Source organism: Podarcis liolepis, assembly GCF_965112155.1.
Source record: "Podarcis liolepis genome assembly, chromosome: 10".
NCBI classification, from domain to species: domain Eukaryota; kingdom Metazoa; phylum Chordata; class Lepidosauria; order Squamata; family Lacertidae; genus Podarcis; species Podarcis liolepis.
In genome coordinates, this window is record NC_139562.1 from 45,421,639 (window position 1) to 45,444,408 (window position 22,770).

The following is a 22,770-nucleotide window of genomic DNA, read 5'->3' on the forward strand; positions in this document are numbered from 1 at the left end:
TCAAGGGCAGTGTCATCTAGTCCAGAAAAGGTCATCTTCCTGCTTCCTGAATGCAGGAACCGCCCACCAACAGTGCCTCCATCTTGTCAGGATTCAATTTGCGTATGTTTTCTTCTCCAGTCTTAAACTAATTACTAGGAGATAAGCTTCACTTAAATCAATACTACGACTTTCCTTCTAGCCAATTGTATTGTTAGGTTGATTGCGATTCTAATTTCACTTGTTTGGAAATAAAGCCCACCGTTACTCCAAACATAGTGATTTCCCAGAAAGGTGAAGATGATAAATCTTACTTCAAGTCCCTTAGGTTCTACAAGCATGAGGGCACTCTTACAGAGATGACCTAACATCTGCCCATCTGGGGAGACCATGACTACATCTCTCATCTCTCTGCAATCTTGCAGACTCCAGTGAGTCATAGTGGGACTACTCCTTCTCTGAAGAATTTGTAACCTAGACTGATTTATTAAAGCCATTGCTTACATTCGGAATTCTTTTAAAAGTGTAAATAATGAGATGCAAATATACAGAACATTAAAATATAGAAAGCCTTTGCCTCTCCAGATGACATTGAACTTCTGCTTCCATCACCATCAAGTTCCACCCTCTATTGTGTGTGCAGGGCGGTCCCAATCCTTACCTAGCAACGCCTCACCAACTGGGATTAGTTAATTGTCTGAGGTTAGGCGGGAACCTCCAGGTATCCAGCTTGGGGAGGCGAAGCCGGGCTGCATTGCCGGGAATATCATGTAGGATGGGGGGGGGCTGCACGTGACCACGCAAACAGCGCCCCCCATTTGATGTGGGGAGCGGTCATTATTGCATTATTATGGAATAATAATATATCCCATATATTAGTAATTCATTAATTAAATTACTATAATGCCCTTCACCCGAGGATTACAAGGCAGTTTACCATATAAAAACACAAAAATACGGAATGTGGTAACAAACAAAAACAATACCCCTCACCCCGCCCCCTTTTAAAAGGCCGTTGATTGTTTAATTAGCCAAAGGCCTAGGTGAAGAGGAATGTTTTCACCTGGTTTCTAAAGATATATAACAAACGGGCAATGCAAGCTTCCCTGGGGAGTGCATTGCACAAACAGGGAGCCACCACAGAAAAGGCCTGTTTTCATGTTGCCACCTTCCAGATGCCTCATGGAGAAGGGACAGATAGGAGGGCCTCAGATGGTTCATGTGAGGAGAGGCAGTTCAGTTTGTGACATTTCTGTTGCATGTTGGACCCTAAAACCATAAATACCAACTGCAAAGTAGGAGAGCATTATAATAATCTTTAATCTATATAGTCTTTATCAGTTATTTTTTTCTGGGGGTACGCAGGGGTACGCATACCTCTAAGCAATTTGTGAATCTAAGTTTGGCCTCATTGAGGGGCAGTATTTAGATATGAGTAGGAAAATGAGAGTGCCCCTAAACATTCTTTTAAAAAGAAAAAAAAGCACTGGTCTTTATATATATTTATTTTATTTATTAAATGTATTTCTCACTAAAAAGTCCCAGGACAGGTCACAAAACAGAAAAGAACAATGTCATAAGAATCTCTCTACAGTGGTACCTCAGGTTAAGTACTTAATTCGTTACGGAGGTCTGTACTTAACCTGAAAGTGTTCTTAACCTGAAGCACCACTTTAGCTAATGGGGCCTCCTGCTGCTGCCGCACCGCCGGAGCATGATTTCTGTTCTCATACTGAAGCAAAGTTCTTAACCTGAAGCATTATTTCTGGGTTAGCGGAGTCTGTAACCTGAAGCGTATGTAACCTGAAGTGTATGTAACCTGAGGTACCACTGTATTAAATTTGAGGGAGGGCAGGAAGTATCTTGCCTAAGACCACAGATTCATAGCGGAGCTAAGAATTGAACTGTGGAATCCCAATTCATGACTCGTTCTCTTAACCTCTAAATACGAGAAGAATAATTTTAACTAGCTATTGTTATCTTTCTTTTCCCCCCTTTGAATAAATGTATCGGTTACCACAACAGGAATATTGAAAATTGGCCTCTAATTCATAGCATTCCTGCCCTTCCTTCTAAGCGCCTTCATCTTTTGCCACCCCGCAACTCTGCACTCAAATCTATTTGAGTTAACAATCTAATTAGAGCTATAATTCACTTCTGCATAAAACAAAGGCAAATGTGTTGGATTGCACATTTTCTCATAACATGATGTTTTCATTAAGTGGGTTGTTCACATATTGTTAAGCAATTTAAATAATTAACTTCCTATAATAGAAGAACACAGTTACAGTGACTAGTTAGGTTATTTCATTTTAACAATATATCAAAGTCTAAGTTTTCAATATGCATGCCTTAAAAAAAATAACAACAGCCCAAGGGGCTGATCCTGCTTCCTATTTTGTTGAGGCAAAGGCTCAGAGGATCAGGCATAAAGGGGTTTCACTGCCAGCCAGAATACTATAGAAAAGTAGGGATACAATGGGATGGGATTGTGGAGGTGATATTTACTAGGAACAGAAGCAACAGCAGTTCTAGAGACAGAAGGAGCCAGATGTACTGGGCCTTTTCCTCATACCCTGCTGGAAAAGGTCTGTAGTTGGTGGAACAGCTCTGTTTGGCATGCAGAAGGATGCTGGCATCTCCAGTTAGAATTGGGAGAGATCCCATCTGAAACTCTGGGAAGCTGTTGCCAGTCAGCAATACTGGTCTAGGTGGACCAATGGTTTTACTCTGTATACGGCAGCTTCAAACGTTCCTATTACCTGTAAATGGTAGTGGTAATACTGATGTAATAAAGGTAAAGGGACCCCTGGCCATTAGGTCCAGTCGTGGCCGACTCTGAGGTTGCGGCGCTCATCTCGCCTTATTGGCCAAGGGGACCTGCGTACAGCTTCCGGGTCATGTGGCCAGCATGACTAAGCTACTTCTGGCGAACCAGAGCAGCGCACAGAAATGGTGTTTACCTTCCCGCCAGAGCGGTACCTATTTATCTACTTGCACTTTGACGTGCTTTCGAACTGCTAGGTTGGCAGGAGCTGGGACTGAGCAACGGGAGCTCACCCCTTTGCGGGGATTCGAACCGCCGACCTTCTGATCGGCAACTCCTAGGCTCTGTGGTTTAACCCACAGCGCCACCTGCATCCCAATACTGATGTAAGGACAGCTAAATTATCACAGAACATAGATGCCCAAACATCATTGTAGAGAGTTGCCTTCACACTGGTCTCCCCACACAATCTTGCATTCGTTTCAGAAGGACCATTGGTCTTTAAAGCATTGCTTTAGCTGTTATTCGGCTCCTGATTTTATTGATAATGTTTAATGCTGCTGTGCTAAGCTGTTATGTATTTTGCTCCTAGGTTGTGTTTTATCTTGCTGGTTGTTTTTTTACACAGTAACATTTTGTTACTGAATGGTTTATTGTTTTGTTTTATTATTGATATTAACTACTTCAGGAAATCAGTGTATTTATTATCTTTAGAAAGATATAAATAAACTGTAGTTTACTACACCCAATCCCAGGAATCTGAAAAAGGGGAAACTTTGTCTCCAAGCATTTGTCCTTGGACCTGATTCTATCTACAGCTTAAAAAGCAGTATCATTGGGGTCCTTTCTTCTTATGGATTGCTCCTGCTATTAATTATTTCAAGGACTCCTACTGAAATAATTTGATATTGTTGGTAAGTTGCCCTTGCTTGAATAATTCTTTTTATACAAAACTGAACAATTCAGAAGTAACAAGATCACTCACTTGAATAGAAATACTTCTTGATTATTCCAGCAGCTTGGTGAAAAGTCGTACTCCATCACTTTATAATTTGCTGCTCCATCATATGCAACCTTCTAAAATGAAATATATTACAACATAGGAAACCATCTTAGAGCAACAAATTCGGGATGAAATATGGCTGGCAATTTGGGCTAATTCTCCTCCCTGATGTCTGCATGTTTTTAAGTGATGCATTTTGGTTATCTTACACCAGAACCTAAAACAGAAGATTATGACATGCAGAGGGTGGAAACAGTGTGCCACCAATGGAGTCATATACCCAAGTCACTATTTTATTTTATTTTATTTTATTAATATATTTTTATTAGTTTTTTTTAACATATCATTTTCAACAGTAATTAAACATACTTTTACATCTTATTCAAATTTTTGAATTCCATCAATCCTGTCTGAAAATTTTCCAATCTAATCTCTCAGTATGCATTTCTTATCTTCCCTATTACATTTCAAACTCATAACCAACATCTCTATCTTTTTATACTTTGTAACACTTCGTATATTTCTCCTTACAAAACTTCTTGTAGTCCTACTAGCGTAGTTTGTTGATTACAGTTGCTCTTCAAATAATTCATACACTTCTTCCAATCTTCTGTAAATCTCTGGTCCCGCAGGTTTCAAATCCTTCCTGTCATTTTGTTCAATTCTGCATAGTCCATTAATTTTGTCTGCCATTCTTCTTTCGTTGGAATTTCCCCCTGTTTCCATTTCTGGGCTGATAATACTCTTGCCGCAGTTGTTGCATATAAAAACAATTTAACATCTTGCCTATTAATGTCCTGACCTATAATACCAAGTAAAAATGCTTCTGTTTTTTTTAAGAATGTATATTTCAACATCTTTTTCATCTCATTATATATCATTTCCCAGAAGTTCTTTACTTTTTTACATTCCCATCACATATGATAAAATGTTCCTTCTTTTTCTTTACATTTCCAACATTTATTATTTGTCTTATACATTTTAGCTAATTTCACTGGTGTAATATACCATCTATACATCATTTTCATCATATTCTCTCTCAAAACCAAGTCACTATTTTAATATTTTACTGGCTTAACCATGTGGATGTGGTAGACTGGGATTTAGGTTGTATGATAAAGCATTCATATGCACATACATAAATATGAAAAATGGGCATTTTGCATTTCTTCAACTCTTTTCTCTCCACCTAAACATGATCATGTGTTGTTGCACTAATTACTGGAGATTGTCAGCTAAACATAAGTTTTCAGTCCAAGTGACAATTGTCATCTAAATTGTTCTGGTTTCAAGTTACTGATGTCAGGCTGAAATTATATATAGATATATATAGCACATTTAGTCTCAAATCTTCCATTATTGGGCAAGGTGACTGAGTGAGTGGTTGCTGAACAACTGAAGGCACGCCTGGAAGAAGATCCCTTCCAGTCGGGATTCAGGCATCATCATGGGACTGAAACTGCTTTGGTTGGACTGGTTGATAATCTCCGGCAGGCTAGGGACAAAGGTGAGAGGTGTTTCCTACTTCTGCTGGATCTCTCAGCGGCGTTTTATACCATCGACCATAACATCCTTCTGGACCATCTTGAGGGGCTGGGAGCTGGGGGCACTGTCATACAGTGGTTCCGCTCCTTCCTCCTGGGTCGTGTTCAGAAAGTGGTGTGGGGGATGAGTGTTCAGACCCCTGGCCTCTCACTTGTGGGGTGCCTCAGGGTTCTGCCCTCTCCCCCATGCTTTTTAACATCTACATGCAGCCGCTGGGAGAGATCATCAGGGGGTTTGGGCTGGGTTTCATCAGTATGTGGATGATACCCAGCTCGACCTCTCTTTCAAATCAGAACCAGTGAAGGCGGTGAAGGTCCTGTGTGAGTATCTGGAGGTGGTTGGAGGACAGATGGTGGCTAACAGATTGAGGCTGAATCCTGACAAGACAGAAGTACTGTTTTTGGGGGACAGGAGGCGGGCAGGTGTGGAGGACTCCCTGGTCCTGAATGGGGTAACTGTACCCCTGAAGGACCAGGTGCGCAGCCTGGGAGTCATTTTGGACTCACAGCTGTCCATGGAGGTGCAGGTCAATTCTGTGTCCAGGGCAGCTGTTTACCAGCTCCATCTGGTACGCAGGCTGAGACCCTATCTGCCCGCGGATTGTCTCGCCAGAGTGGTACATGCTCTAGTTCAGTGTTTCCCAAAGGTTTTTGGGCAACGGCACACCTGCTTACCGGAAAAAAATCTCGCGGCACACCACCATTAAAGCCCCGCCCCGTGACGTCAGCGCGCAGCGTCACGCGGGGGGGGGGGACGCACAAAAGTGAACGTTTTTTCCCTTCCCCTTGCCGGGGTGGGAGGAGGCAGCAGAGCGAGGGCAGCTGAGGCGGCGGCGGCGATAGCGGGCGGAGGAGGAGCCGTCGCCGGGAGTTGCTGCTGCTGCTGTTGCTGCTGCTGCCCGGACATGCCGGCCTCCTCCTCCTCCGCTGTCTCGCGCTCCTCCCTTTTGCGCGAGCTGCCCCGCCGCTCGGCACCACCACCGCGGAGCCGCCCCCGGCTCGACGCGGATCCTCGCCGCCGCCGCCGCCTCTCGCCGCCCGACTCCCTCCCACGGCACACCAGCCGGTGTCTCACGGCACAGTAGTGTGCCGCGGCACACCGGTTGGGAAACACTGCTCTAGTTATCTCTCACTTGGACTACTGCAATGCGCTCTATGTGGGGCTACCTTTGAAGGTGCCCCGGAAACTACAACTAATCCAGAATGCAGCAGCTAGTCTGGTGACTGGGAGCAGCTGCCGAGACCACATAACACCAGTCTTGAAAGACCTACATTGGCTCCCAGTACGTTTCTGGGCACAATTCAAAGTGTTGGTGCTGACCTTTAAAGCCCTAAATGGCATTGGTCCAGTACACCTGAAGGAGTGTTTCAACCCCCATCGTTCTACCTGGACACTGAGGTCCAGTGCTGAGGGCCTTCTGGCGGTTCCCTCGTTGCGAGAAGCCAAGTTACAGGGAACCAGGCAGAGGGCCTTCTCAGTAGTGGCACCCGCCCTGTGGAAAGCCCTCCCACCAGATGTCAAAGAGAACCACTTACAGACTTTTAGAAGACATCTGAAGGCAGCCCTGTTTAGGGAAGCTTTTAATGTTTGCTGGACTATTTTGTTGGAAGCTGCCCAGAGTGGCTGGGGAAACCCAGTCAGATGGGCGGGGTACAAATAATACATTATTATTATTATCATTATTAACATTTCATCTGTCTTTCATCATAGAACTGAAGATCGCATGGACTTTCTTATTCTAGCACTGACCAAATCCAGATATATTTAGCTTTGGGTGGCTGCTTCGTGTGTCTTTGGACCACACAAGAGTATAGTGGGACTTTTGAATTAAAAATGTTTAGAATTACACTTTTAGTTCCATAATGAACACATACTAATAAGAAAGAGTCAGTAATGGGGTTAAAAAAGCATTTCACCGAAAAATTCTCAAATTACAGAATGCCAAGTTACCAAACCAGCTGCTTAACATTCAAGGTGCACATTCACTTAAAAAGTCAGTTCGTGTTTAAAAGTAATTACAGTCATTTTTTTTTATATAGCTCTGGAGTACATTCAGAATAACAGCTATGACTTTCTTGCTCCCATGGGACCTTGCAATACCCTGACCATAGTTCTGGACTGATTGTGTGTGCGGATGAAGCTAAAACAAGAAAGAGAGTGTTTATTAAGACAGTGATAGAACCTGGATATGGCAATTGATTGGTGCCTGAGAATGAATATATTGGATGACTATCATGATGAATGGGTGGACTGAAAGCAGCATCAAACTTTATTATTCTGGGGTAAATGCTTCCTTGAGGTAATATCACAGCAAGTTAATGCTTTATATACCAAGAGATATACAGATAGACAAGGAGACTGTGCACACCCTTCCATTTACTCTACATTGTGCTCCTACTGCTGGCTTGGGATGTGATGTAAACACATTAGCCACAATCTATACCTATCCTGTATGGAAATACTGCATTTTGACACATTTCCCCCCAAAAACCAGCTTCTATCCAAGTTGAGAAAAAGAACAACCTAGCTGTATTTTAAGCGGGCAATGTGCACACAGCCCATAACAAATATTGACCAGGGACCCTTTCTCTCAGCTACCAAAGTAGGAACATAGGAACCTGCTGGTGACTAACATTGGAGGTCCCCCCCCCCCCAAAAAAAACACTCACAACTACAACTTGATTTGGAGGAGAGAAAAACCATGTAACTTACATAAGTGTTTTGGATAGGTATGCCACACAATGGTTTTTGCAGCTGGATGGCCACACTATGCCAAAATGTAGTTATCGAGTGTTTCTCCAATGCTTTATTTTTATGATTATGGTATCATCGTTACCTTTTCGGTTTCTCCCTTTTTAAACTGCATTTCATCTGAAAGAAATCCAGATGGTCTTTTGTCTGTCTTGACATTTAACAAAAAAACATCCACCCGACTATGCCTCCAAGATACATTATGACTAATTTTTAGTGTACAATCTGACCCCCTCCTTTGGGCATCTTGATGGTTTTGCATCGCTTCCCCTTTCAGCAAAGGGCAAAATGTGCTAAAGGGGAGGCAGTTCGGGGGAAAGAGCGCGCGTGACCCGAGGCGCACAAATCCGGCCGCGTTTTCTTATTCTCTGTAGATTCAGTGGGAACCTCTGATTTTGTTCGACGGCGGCAGCGGCGCTTCCACTACAACCTGAGCCCTGTGGGCTCTGTCCTCGAGCAGGAGCGAGCCGTATTGAACTGCGCCGAGTTCAACATGGGTAGACTCGAGCTGAGACTAAAAGTACAGGACTTCGAATGAAGTTTCACGGAACGAGGCTGGGCGTGGTGAAGGAAGCGTCCTTTTAAAGGTGGGGTGGGACGGAAGAAGCAGAGAACTTTTCCCTTTTCGAGTGTCCACACGAGACCACGACGAGTGCCCACCGTGGGTGCCATTCGCCCCTCGAGCGTCGACTTCCCTCACGGCTGCGCGTGAGGAGAAAAAGAGGAGCGAAGCAGCGCCTCGCCTCCCCTTCCCCTCAGCCAGGGTGTGCCTCCTCCTCCTCGCCCGCCCGCCCGCCCCGGAGCGAGGCGCCCCTCTCCGGGAGACGCCTGCCGCCTTCCTGCCTCCCCCTCCTCACCGAGTCTCTTTGTGGGGCCCCAGGGAGAGGAGCCCAGCGCGCCGCCGCTGCCGCTCCTTCGCCCGCCCTTCCCCGCTCCCTCCCGCCATTGTGCAGCCGGCAACGCCAGCTCTCCCACCTGCTGGCGGCGGCGAGGCGAGCGACGCCCCCTCTCGCTTCCCATTCGCTCCCCATTCACCCTTCTGTGCGCGCGTATGTCCCCAGCTGAACCGGGGAGAGCCCCCTCCTCCTCCTCCATCTCCGCCCCGCTCCGGAGCGTGCAGTGCCGCCACCTTGCCCTCCCTCCCTCGCTTCCTCCTCCTCCTCCTCGTCGCGCGCTCCCCGAACTAAAAGGAGGCAGCTGTTCGGCCAGCGGCGCCTCCTCCTCGCTCCCGTTTCCAGCCCTCGGGAGCCGCCGCCGCCGCTTTCCACCCCCCAGGCGTGCAGCTCGGGGAATAGGAAGAGGAGGCGCTGCTGCTGCTGCTGCTGCCGCCGCCTCAGACTGCAATGTGCGCCCTGCTGCTGCTGCTACTCCTGCCGCAGCCCCAGCCGCAGCCCTGAAGGAGCCATGCCGGGCTGGAAGAAGACCATCCCCGTGTGCCTGCAAGCCGAGCAGGAGAGAGGTGGGTGAGCGCCACCCAGGCGCCGCGAGGGGGCTTCGGCGGCGCCGCCGCGGCCGGCAAGTGGGGTGGGCTGAGTGAGGCGAGACCCCGCTCTCCGTCGCGCGCCGACCCTTCCCCCTCCGCCCGCTCCCTCAGGTGCTCTCCGCCTTCGGCTCCGGGAGGCGAGCGGGTGGCGGGCACGATGTTGCCCCGCCAGCGGGGTGGGGGGGGGGAGTGTCTTGTCAGAAAGCGGCACCTGAGGGCGGGAGGGGCCGGCCCGTCTTCCTCCTCCTCCTCCTCCTGGTGGTGCCTCGAGTGAACTTTTCTTTGCCTGGCTGAGGGAAGAGGGGGTGGCTGGGCTTCCCCTTCAGGCAGACCCTCCATGGGGCCTGGCTTCTGTTTGTTCCGCCGGTATCCTTGGGAAACGGAGAGACTTGGCGAAGTTTTTTTTGTTTTAGTTCCTGTTCTCTCTGGGGCTTCTTCCGTAGGGGAAAAGTGGCTCTGCAGGGACATTTTGGGTCTAGAGCAAGTGTTTTTTTGGGGGGTGGGGGGAGGAGAGCGCTGGAATGGCTCTTTCCGCTGGTGGGCAACAGTAGGGGAGAATGCAGAGTCCGGGCATGTCCCCACACTGTTGTTCTGGTGTTTTGCCTGAGGGGAGGGGGGGTGGCAGGTGCTGCTAGCAAGGGACCCATTCCCTTGCAAGCCACGCAGCGTTGGGTCAGCAGTCAGCATGGCAAGCTCTAGAGCCCCAGGGTCCAGCTGGAGGGAAAGGAGGGTGGGCCCTATGCCCTGTCTCCTTTTAGGATGAAGCTCCCTCCGTGGCACTTGGAGTGGTCAATCCAGTGGCGTAGCGTGGGGGGTGCAGGGGGGCCCGGCTGCACCGGGCGCAACATCTGGGGATTAGGGTTAGGGGCGCAAATCCATGGGTTAGGGGGCGCAAATTACTTGCCTTGCCCCGGGTGCTGATAACCCACGCTACGCCACTGGGTCAATCTGCACCAACTGCGAACATGGGGCTTTCTGAAAGAAGCAGTGCCCTCATTTGGAGTTGCCTGTTTCTGTTAGAGCGAATGCTTTTAGACATTTACAGGTCTGTACAGCAGGCAAGGAAGGGATGGCTTTTATTTCAGATAGTCCAGATCCTAAGGGTTTCTCTGTTATGCAGATTTCATCAGAGAAAGCTGGTGAAGTAATACAGTAGCCCCCCCCCCCTTAAGGGACTTTCTGCATGTATAGTGCAGCCTGCTGGTCCAGAGATATCTCTGATATAAGGGGAATTGTTGTCTGGTATTCATATTCCAGCACCAGACAAAACTCTTGCTTTCAGCTGCTTAGCCCCTCTGAACTTTCCTCATGTTGAGTGCTCACTGTTTTCATTAGACACTGCGGGGAAGCTTGCAGAGGCTGTTATTGTCATGCTTTGTATTTTATCTGTCTTAAAAAGCCATTGTTATGGAAATAAACACACCAGATTTTGTCAGAAATGGTATTCTGCACACACTTTCTCTTGGGTATGTTTGCAAAGCAACCACTCATCTCCACTGGTGGTCATGGGGCTTTTAGATCCCATGTTTAACCCTAATCAGTACCTGTGCTTACCAGCTTACCAAGTGCTCAGAAGTAATTAGCTGATAGCACTCATCCTCAAGGTAAGTTAGAATTGCTGGAAGTCTGGAATTTGGAAAATACTCCTATAATTTGTACTTGTCCTGGTTGATGGTATTAGAAATACATTTGTGGTTCTTGAGACATGGAGTAGAGGAGGTGGAGCAACAACTTTATAGAATGTTTGAGAGCTGTGGAATCCAGATGAGACTGGCAATTTGCAGCAACCAAATAAAGGGTTTTCCATGCCAATGTGGGCTTGTTTCGGGTACCGTTAAATATTGTTCCAACACAGTGGATTTGATGTTTCTGGTAACTTTTCAAATCCTTATAAATTCAGGCTGCAGTTTTGTAATGAATTCAGAAGTTAGCTCTGTCACTTAACCCAGAAATTGTGTTGCTTATATTTGTGTGTATAATATTTGAGGGTGAGTGGTCTGATTTAGTCTGTTGTATGCTAGAATTTGCAGGCTTTCAAAATAGATTACTGGGCAGAGTATAATGTACAGTTGCACACATTCTTCCATGGTAGAGAAGATATTTGTTTTGTAAGACTTGACTAATGATTTGGTAAAATGTATTGCACCACTGATTTCATTTTGTATGTGTGTGGGTGCAGATCACTTACAATTCATTTTGCACAAGAGTAGCTAACAAATATTAAATATGAAGCTTCCTGAACTGCTCCAAAATAGATATGTTTAGCTCTGACTGAGGATAAAACATTCCTGGCTGTACGTTTATCATCATTGGTAAATGACAATAGTACTCAAGTACAGTGCACAATTCTCATTAGTTTTTTTACATTGTTAATTGAAACATAAGCATTCAAGCAACACGTGATTTAGATGTTTTCTCTTGTTACTGTTTTAATAAACACCTTTGTAAAGCCAACATACACTTGAATAAACTTACATATTATGGGGGGGGGGGGAGGGAGGTAGATAAATTCCTGTATTGTCACACAGAGAGCTAACATTAAAATGCAGGGAAAGCCGCCCCCCCCCCCAGCTAAGCTCTGCATAGCAAATATGGCAAAACCAGAGAATAATTTCTGTGCATCAAAATCAGAGTCAGGAATGTGCCTTTAGATTTATCTCTCTCCCCCTGTTTTTGTAGTGTGCAGTGAACAATTTCCTTTGGTCGTCTTTTCTGCTTTGATGTTTTTCTGCACCAGTAGAGATGTTGCCTTGTAAACAGTTCTCATGCTTGTTTATTTAATTTGTATTTCTGTTCAGCTTATTTTCATAAGAGTTCAGCAAGCCCATTTTTACAAATTATTTATCGCTCTCTTATTTTCTTTTTCCGTGGTGTAAATAAAAAAGCACTTTGAATTTCTGAAGTAGAGTTCATTTTATATTGCTGTAGCTTAGCTAATCAATTTAGCAAGACTTCAGTGCTTTTTCAGATTCAATTATCTCTCTTTGCTTCAGATGCAAGGAAAATATTAAGTGATAAAAATAAATAATTGGTGTTGAATTAGGGTACAAAGAGACCACCAGATAAACATTTTAAACTCACTGGAAAAATGGCCAGTGTTGTAATGAAATGAAGGTGCATATTTAGTGTTTATTGTGGTGCTGACTTGGAAAGCAATTACAAGTATAGTTAAAATCTGATTCAAAGCCAGTTTGCTTATATCTCCCTCTGCTGTTAGTAGATAATATTTCTCTTCTGAAGTTCATTTATAGGAATCAGGGTAACATTTTTTTTCCTGTGCTTACTTTCAAAGAGTAAGTGTTCCCTGTTTTGTGTGTTTATTTTGTGGGCCGTAGATGTAAATAAATAAATATACTGGTGAACTGTAGAAAGGTTGGTATTTAACATATGGTGCCCTTGTGAGATGCATGCCTTGAAAAGAGGTGATTTTTCCATCTACATAGAATCATAGAGTTGGAATAGACCACAAGGGCCATCGAGTCCAACCCCCTGCCAAGCAGGAAACACCATCAGAGCACTCCTGACATATGGTTGTCAAGTCTCTGCTTAAAGACCTCCAAAGAAGGAGACTCCACCACACTCCTTGGCAGCAAATTCCACTGTCGAACAGCTCTTACTGTCAGGAAGTTCTTCCTAATGTTTAGGTGGAATCTTCTTTCTTGTAGTTTGGATCCATTGCTCCATGTCCGCTTCTCTGGAGCAGCAGAAAACAACCTTTCTCCCTCCTCTATATGACATCCTTTTATATATTTGAACATGGCTTTCAATATCCACTTCAACAGCTCAATCAACTGGATGAAGGTGGCCAAATTGCATTTTCCTTCAAAACACACTGGAAAAGAACCCTAAATAATTCAACAGCCAACTTGAATTCCATTGGTTTTTCTCCTTAGTCACTTCTTTCATAAACTGCAACCTCTTATCTCTTTCTTTGCCTTTAAAAATTAACATGTGCTTCCACGCACTTATACCTCTCCTTTATGCACGCTATAAGCCACAAAAAATGGAACACCCTTATAACTAAAGAAGTACAGGAGCTCAATTCAGTAGGAGAACAACATTCTTGTCTCAGGTTTCAGTCTCCAACCTCATACCTGATTCCTGCTGCACCTACCAACGATGCATCTCTTGCCTTTTCAATCTGAACTCCTAAACTTACATACAGTGGTACCTTGGGTTACATATGCTTCAGGTTACAGACTCTGCTAACCCAGAAATAGTGCTTCAGGTTAAGAACTTTGCTTCAGGATGAGAACAGCAGTGGTGCTCCGGCGGTGCGGTGGCAGCAGGAGGCCCCATTAGCTAAAATGGTGCTTCAGGTTAAGAACAGTTTCAGGTTAAGAACAGACCTCCGGAACAAAATTAAGTACTTAAACTGAGGTACCACTGTAATAGGGAGTAACCCCTCATTTAACAGAATATGTGGACAGTACGTAGGTTCCACTGTATTGGTATGCAAGAACCAGCTAGTTTATTACTTATTATGTTTGCAACCCCACCTTTCCTCCAGAGAGCTGGAGTGCACAGTTCTCCCTGACCTCCTGTTACCCTGAAAACAAGCCCATGAGGTAGGTTATATTGAAGGACAGTGACTGGCCCAGGGAGTGCCAGCTTGGCCCAGCGACTGTGGGTGCCCAGGGCTGTGTCTGCCATGCAGCATGCATGGCCCTGGCACTGAAATTTGTGGGTGCCTGGCCCCTTCATGGGGAATTTTGTGGGTGCTCAGGCACCCATGGCACCAGGGAGATGGCACCTATGAGGGTCACTCAATGCCATTAATATTGACTGCCCAGAAAGCTGCTTTTAACAGGGCAGGAGGAGTGCTGGTTTGAAAACCCACCTAAATCATTTGGCGATGCTATCCCCTGTAAGAAAATTGTAGTAAGCAATTGGTAGAAATCTGCTAAAATGCATAGGAAGCACCTTCGTAGTAGAAACTAACCGTGTGGCTGTTCTGCATATGAATTCCTATACAGTGGTACCTCAAGTTACAAACGCTTCGGGTTACAAACGCTTCAGGTTACAGACTCCGCTAACCCGGAAGTAGTACCTCGGGTTAAGAACTTTACCTCAGGATGAGAACAGAAATTGCATGGCGGCAGTGGGAGGCCCCATTAGCTAAAGTGGTGCTTCAGGTTAAGAACAGTTTCAGGTTAAGAATGGTCCTCCGGAACGAATTAAGTTCTTAACCAGAGGTACCACTATATAAGTGAATTGTCCAAAGTGTTGCTGACTTCAGTGGGATCCCTCTCAAAGTAATGCTTAGGACAGAGATTTGCTAACGTTTTTGGGACTGTGGGCACATTTGCAAAGCAGAGATGTCATGGGCATCACACACACAATCCTGCAACCAAGCACTTTTCAGTCTTAATAGTGTAGGGAGAATAGACTGTGGGGCACCACAAAGGGCTCTGCTGGTGCATGTGCACCCATGGGTGTCAAATTGGTAGTTCCTGGCTTAGGATCTCAAACCCTAGATCAGGCAGCTGATATGTTAAACTTTTATGTGTGCATTGGATAACTGCTGTTTCCATCATTTTAATTCTATGTTTTAAAAAAGTTGGAAATTGTTTTAGCCTTTTTTACTTTGCACAGTCAAGATTACACAAGTGATTATGTGGTGTTGTTGGGGTTTTTTTGTAAAAGATTTGAGTTGTGGTCTCTGTTGATTAATGGCATTGTAATATAGCTACTGAAGTAAAACCTGTCACTTCAGAAATGGCATGTAAAAACCAACCAATGTAATATGATGTATCATTAAAATTCAGGGCATATTTTCCTCCAGATTTCTGCTTAAGCTGCTAAAGCAAATCCATTTATAAGCCACCTAAAACACTTTTGAGGTGACATATGAAAGGAAGAAGAAGGAAAGAAAGCATTTTTGGGTTGACATTCTTCAGTATTCCTTCCAATCAAGTTAAATGAAATCATTTTATGGGTTTCCTGTGTCAGCTTTACAGCTGATCATTTTTGACAGGAGTGGAACGAACAATAAGTCTTGTTTATGGTTTGGAATTAGGACGGCATCACAAATGCAGAGCTTAGAATTAGGGTGACGACCATTTTTAAAAGTTACATGTGAAGTTTAAATTACTTCTATAGCTCTGTGGTTTTAAATACTATTTTATGATTTAGCTTTTCCTAACTTACCAGCTGCTACAATTGCTAAGCCATGTGCAGCCTGATACTATTTAAAATTAGATGCACCTAAACCCATTATTTCAATGGGCTTAGGCGTGTTCAGCTCTACATTGGAATGGGCTGTTCAACTTTCTAGCAGCTCCTGTAACCCTGTTATCATTCACAACAGTTGCTGTCCTGAGAGATGATTCCCTTCTCCCAAAACCTGTACACAAATTGTCTAGCAATGGTGGCTTCTTGCTTATGAGTGCTTTACATACCATTATATTTGAAGGTTGAGGAAACCCCAGTGTGCCCATATTGTACTTTAAAAAAATGTATTAAGGATGTTTTATTTATCCTCACATTTATCACAAAAGAAAGGTTAAATTCTATTTACCTTATTTTCTCACACTTGCACAAAATAAAAGCTCTCACACTAATAGCAGGAGTCACACCCCTGCCTCTTTCCCCACTGGATGACAGCACTTGATGTGAAGGTAATATCCTCCAGGGAAGAGTGGAGGATAAAATAAAAATTGTGAGAAATGGATGAAGGCGGAGAGAGAAAGAGCACAAATTTATTTGTTTATTTGCAGAACCAAGTCAACACATTGAGACAAATTCTAGAAATATAACCAAAATAAAGCACTAAAAAGACCATTTTGACACCCTGCCAAAAAACCAGTCAAGTTCATATACAGGTATTGCTGTTGGCATGTGGTATGTCTTCTGTGTGATAGGTGCCATGTTGCACCATTTATAGCTGTAAACAGACAGCATCTTTGTTTTGTGGAGTACATGGTTACCTTGCTAGGCCAGTTTGGGAGTAACTGTATAATCCATTATTCCCTGTAGCTGTTCCACATTTCCATGTGGAAGTGGTAACCACCCCACACCAGTAATTATTAAGCAGCTTTATGCTGTTTTGATATTAGGAGATTGCTTCATTGTGTACATGTTTATTACATACTTGAAAACACACGTGAGCTGTTCATTCCCGCTAACCCCACTCTCCTGCTGTTGACAAATGAGCGGGCCATAATCACATATAGTGCCTTAATTGAATATGCTGCTAGAGGACCAGCTGCTGTTCATGGGCCAACTCTAGCCCTTTATTCCATTACAAGACTTCCAACATGCAACATCAGTCACAATCCCCTTGTATATATCAATATATACTTGCAGTGAAAACCAAGTTAACAAAATGACTGCTAAACTTCACTGAAGAGCACAGGGAATATTTGTGAGCACACAATTCAGCATCAGTTGGGAAGTAATATGTTTATCATTCATTTTGACAGTACTACCTACATTCTAAGAAATGTAAATAATTTCTAATTCTGAGGTCCGTTATTTTCAATTGTGATCTGAAACCCATTTGTTTAAAGTCAAGAGCATCCTGGCAGATTTATGTGGGCCTTTCTTACTGTTGGTGTTTCAGCTCAGGGGATGTATGTAAGTAATTACATCTATACCTTGGTTGATGAATGCCTTGCGACTCAAACATTTTGGTTCCTGAACACCGCAAACCCAGAAGTGAATGTTCTGGTTTGCCAACATTCTTTGGAACCCGAAGGTCCGACGCAGCTCATGCGGCTTCCAATTGGCTGCAGGAGCTTACTGCAGCCAATTGGAAGCCATGCCTTGGTTTCTGAACGTTTTGGAAGTCAAACGGACTTCCGGAACAGATTCCATTCGACTTCCGAGGCACCACTGTACAGACCTTCATATTACTGCCCTCTTGAAAGGATAAACAAGCAGGTAATAGGAAAAAGGCTTATGTTTGGTTTATCTTCCCCTGCCCCTAACTACAAACAGCCACTCAGTTGATGACAATATAAACCAAAGGAAAACCAGAAGACTTGTGACAAGGACTTTAACATACAGTATTTTGTTAGATTTCGCATTTAAATTTTCAGAGCAGAAAGCCACATCACGGGTGAGCGTTTTCTTTAGCCTTGTGTTTTATCCATTTGTTTTTATTTATTTCACCAGCCAGAAAGAACTGATAGGAATGAATATACACCCCCAGCATCTTGCGAACCTTTTTCTGAAGACCAAAATGATTCCTATTCTAATGAGCGAGTCAGACAATAAAATTCTTGCTCACTGCAACTGCAAGCAGCTGAAGCAGCACTTTTGATTTTAATAGAATAAATTTAGGAATGAGACATAAAGAATACTTGGTGAATAACAAACATTGAAATTTAAGCAATGTGGTATGAGATGCATCTTTGTCCAGTAAGAATATGTACAGCACATAAAGATATATAGATGGAATATTGGATGCAACTTTCTTATCTTTTAACAGAGGTCCTTCCATCTTAATTATAGGTACTTAAATTTCAAATTGTCATTTGTCTTGCAACAGCAATCAGCAAAACAGTTAAATCATGTAGAGATTTAAACCTATGTGCAATTTGAAAATACTTTATATTATTAAATTGACAGGATTAAGAGTACTGTTCAGTTGTCATGAGTGTATCTAACACTGTACATAGATTTTATGGTCCAAAGCCCAGTTGATCTCTGTGCAAGAAGAAGCTAACTGACTTTAATTATGGGAAACGTGAGATAAGAATCCATGAGATAATGTTCATCTGGCCAGAGTAGACTATCAGACTCCATAGAATATTTGCAGTATCCAAATATGTCGTGCCCCATTTTTGTAGTGTGTAAGTTTTGCAGAGATGAATCAGAGTGGGGCAATCTAAAACGTGTGCTTTTTGAGTGTTTTAATATAGATAATATTTTTAAGCATGCATAAACCAGAATCAACAGAAGTTTTCCTTTCAGGAAACCAGCTTATGGAACTGACAGTAATGTGGGGTGTGTGGAAAGGGCAAGAGTGCAGCTCTAGGACTTTTCTTTTTTAAAATAGCAGGAGCAATTATGTTTTCTGGGTGTTTTTTTTGCTGTGACAAGTGAATGAAGTGATAATGAAGTTTCAATTTCTACTACGGTCGTACCTCGGTTCTCACACAAAGATATTTCCCAGTGCGGTTAGAGGTGGTGTCCATTGCTGCCCCCTGACAGATTTCAGGTTCGTCCTCCAAGTTTAGTCCAGATAATACTGTATTTTGTGGAGAAACAAGGCCGATCTGGGCACTGAAGTCGCCTCCCAAGACGAGCTGAGGGTTGGGTGACAGAGAGTCTATACTTTCGAGTAGTTGGTCAAGTTTTCCCCAATATGATCTCAGTTCCCCACAAGACTTTACTGGAGGTACGTACACGCAGATATAGTAAGTATTTCTCAAGAGACTATCAGAAAGGGACAACACTAAAAAATTAGGGGTGATCAACGAGGGACACTGTTGAATTGATACATTAAGAGAGGTTGACACCAGCACCACCAGTCTGTTCAACTCCTGAAACCATTTGAAAACCAAGGCGCGGCTTCCGATTGGCTGCAGGAGCTTCCTGCACTCAAGCGGAAGCCGCGTCAGATGTTCAAGCTTCCAAAAAACATTTGCAAACCGGAACACTTACCCCTGGGTTTGTGGTGTTCGGGAGCCATTTGAGAACCAAGGGAGAGGGAATGCTCTCGCCACTTTTGACTGAGAACAATGTAGCCACTCCTACGTTCATGACTTGTACCAAAAAGAGGGTGCCCGCTCACAATACTGTACGAAATACTGTTGATTCTGTGTCTCTGGATTCTGATGCAGACAACTGTTTATCTCTCCCTGTAGCTGTTTATTTATATACTCCATTAGTCATGTAGCTGCAGTGTGCATACACAATAATCTGAATTCTTAGATGTTTTGTGGAAAAAAGCAACAGAAAAGAGCAGGTGTTCTCAAATTTTCTAAGCCTCCTTCCTGTGGCTTCACATTTCTGCCTTACTTGCTACCTCATGCACATATGACACCTGTGACTCCTCCATTGGAAAGTCTGAAAAGGGAAGACATCTATACCAGCACAGCTTTCCTTTGCCTTCTGTGCTTCTGCAGCTTGTCCTCTGGGAGAGAAAATCCTCACTCCAAAACACAGGCGTGCCACTTCACAAGCAGACTGAAAATGATCTTGCAATTCCTAAGCTGCCTGAAGCATATTCCGAATTAGAGGGGGGAGGGGCTCTTCCTTCCATCAAGGGCTTTTCCCACTCTTTTGGGCTGCTTGCCTCTTCATTGCTCTGCCTTTCCCCATCCTCCTTCCCTTTTGTTTGTTTCCATCTTCTCCTCCCCTGCATCTTTCTCCTGATGTGTCTGTGGCAGTCGGCTGACAGAAGGGAAACCTGCCGGCATGTGGGGACACATCCCAAACTGATTTTTGAAAACCTGTTTAAGGCTACAGTTAGCAAAAGATGCTTTCCCATCAAAATATGTTTGTTTTATTTATTGCATCTGTTCTATGGTCAGCAATATGTGACATTTCACCTATTCTGTGTTGTAGATGTGATACACTGGAATGCGCACATTAAATTTAATTTTAATTGGTGCACACTCTCCATATGTTGACGAGAAAGTATAATGTCAAACTTTTTTAAGGTTGAGTGCCCTGTGTGAACTATTGAAAATGGTTTTTAAAAAATTTTTGGTATTGCTTTGGAAACAGTCCTGTCATTTCCATAATAGATCATTAGGGATTACATGATTGTAGCTGTAATACAATGCACTCTGCTTTGTTCACATATTTATAATGCTCACTTCTATTAATATCAGTCAATTAACAGGATTCTCTTCCTTCAGTCCTGATTTGCATCAAGTATTTGTTGCATCAGGGGCTTTTTAAACTTAAAATTGGATCCCTTAAAAAAAAATACCATAACGAATATGGATATCTTTTGATATCCACTTTGCATATGCAGAAAATACAGGGTAAGAAAAATCCTGGTCTGTTGTTCAGGATTAAACAGTGGGAGGAGATGTTGGGCAAGAATCAGGGAAGCCTGCAAAATACTTCTGGTCTCTCTGCATTTCCCCCCTCCCTGCTCACTTCTATGTGCAAACAGCCCCTTTGTATAGCATACAACACCATATGCAATAATAATTTTTTTTTTTGCCACAGTCCATAATACAGTGAAAAATTGTGCACCTTTTGATATTCATGTCCCAGCAGACCCTTAGGACTTGATTTACTTGCTGCACAAGGACACTAAGGGCTACATAACCCCTTCCTCAGATCTTGTGAATTGTTTGCTGCTAATGCACCTGTCCCTAAAACAGAAGGAAGAACTAAAGCTTTCTAGGAGCAAAGTAGGTTGGTAGCTGACAGTGTGTCGCACTAGTTCACATAACCAAGTTTAGCATTTATTTCCAGCCTAAAGTGACTGTGAAAAATACAAGGTAGAAGATGACTGTATTGAAAGCCACCCTGAATTTGCAACAGATGAGGATCTTGAATGAGAGAATTTTTAAAAACTTCCTTCCTGTTATGAAGAGATTTTATGTACAGTCACTGAAGGCAGCAAAACCAGCTGCCTGCTATGTTCACATCTTTTTTTTTTTTTACCTTCTCCTTGTCTTTTAGCATGGAGAGATCATCCTGGTGTTACTGTAGCCTCTGGAAACTTGTCTGCTGAGTCAGAAAAAGAGGTGGAGTTGGGAGGAAATATTTATTAGCTTAAGCTGTTAGCACTGATTGCTTGTTTACATCTGAGAGGATGTAAGACGCTTTCCTTTGGGAAGGTGTTGGTGTTCAAAGGTAATCAGGAGATAATCCTCACACTATCTGTTTTTGATTTTACATTAAAATATTCTTAAAAGAATCCCACAAGCCTTCCTGAGTATAGAATAGTGAGTTCGAAATGAATAAATCTTTCTACTATGGAGTTCCAGCTACATTCTTTTTTGTAGTATCCTGCCCTTCATCTAAGACCTGAGGGCAGGTTACAACAGTAAAACACAAATAAACATAGTTCATCTGTCCATATATTACTGTAGAGGCCAAATATTAGGATTTAGAGGCCTGCTAAAAAAAGAGAGTTTTTTAAGCTGGCACTTAAAAATAAACACTGTGCCAATAGGATCTGGGGGGGGGGGCGGCGAGGCAGGGGGAGTGTATTTCAAAACCAGGAAAGTGATGTTGGGAATCACCTTTGGAGAGTTCCAGATCTTCAATATCCACTATGTAGTGAAAATGTATCAAGGGTGTCCCTAGCAGATTTCAAATAACAGGACAACAGTAGCAAAAGGCAGAAGTATAGGTCCTTGAGCCCCAGTGTTATACAGTCTTTAGCTGTCAGACCCATCAAAACTCTGGCGGTTGCATTTTGCATAAGTTCCAACCTCTGAATTGTCTCCAGGAGCAGACCCATGTAGAGCACATTGCAGTAGTCTATCATGTGGGATGATGATGATTACTTATTGTTATTGAATTTATATACCACCCTATACCTGGAGGTCTCAGGGCGGTTCACAGAACAAAATCAAAATATAAAACCACAAAATATATAATCAAAATTAAAACAAATAACGAATAATCCCCCTGCCCAACCCCCATTTTAAAATGGCATATGATTACTACAGCAGGCAGTCCCTGTCCAGGAATTTTGGGTCTATGAACCACAGGAAAGCTGTGTGTGTGTGGAATGGAAGTAGCTGGTGAACTACCTGAAGCTGAAAATATGCACACCATGTCACCAAAAGAACCTGAGCATATAATCAAGAAGTATCCTCAGACTACAAAGCTGGTCTTTTGGGGGAGTGCAACCTTTTTGAATTATGGTGCTGGAGGAGACTCTTGAGAGTCCCATGGACTGCAAGAGGATCAAACTGATCCATTCTTAAGGAAATCAGCCCTGAGTGCTCACTGGAAGGACAGATCGTGAAGCTGAGGCTCCAATACTTGGGCCACCTCATGAGAAGAGATGACTCCCTGGAAAAGACCCTGATGTTGGGAAAGATTGAGGGCACAAGGAGACGGAGGATGAGATGGTTGGACAGTGTTCTCGAAGCTACCAGCATGAGTTTGACCAAACTGCGGGAGGCAGTGGAAAACAGGAGTGCCTGGCGTGCTCTGGACCATGGGGTCACGAAGAGTCGGACACGACTAAACGATTAAACAACAACAACCCCGTCCAAAACAGGCTACAGTAGAACCTTGGTTTTCGAACATAATCCTTTTCGGAAGTCTTTTTGATTTCCAAAACATTTGAAAATCGAAAATCAAAGGGCT

General features: G+C 43.7%; 1 protein-coding gene across 4 annotated transcripts in view; it reads left to right on the forward strand.

Moving 5' to 3' along the window:
- The first annotated feature begins 8,878 nt into the window (after nucleotides 1-8,878).
- The window catches only part of GRIP1 (glutamate receptor interacting protein 1), a 344,378-nt gene continuing 330,486 nt past the window's right edge, over nucleotides 8,879-22,770 (forward strand). Inside the window, exon 1 of one of the 4 annotated variants that reach the window (XM_083463371.1) lies at nucleotides 8,879-9,504. In XM_083463371.1, the coding sequence (XP_083319497.1) occupies nucleotides 9,450-9,504 (55 nt within the window). In that variant the 5' untranslated portion in view covers nucleotides 8,879-9,449. The remainder of the gene's footprint in view (nucleotides 9,505-22,770) is intronic. The other 3 variants (XM_083463364.1, XM_083463367.1, XM_083463375.1) reach the window with 3 other exon arrangements.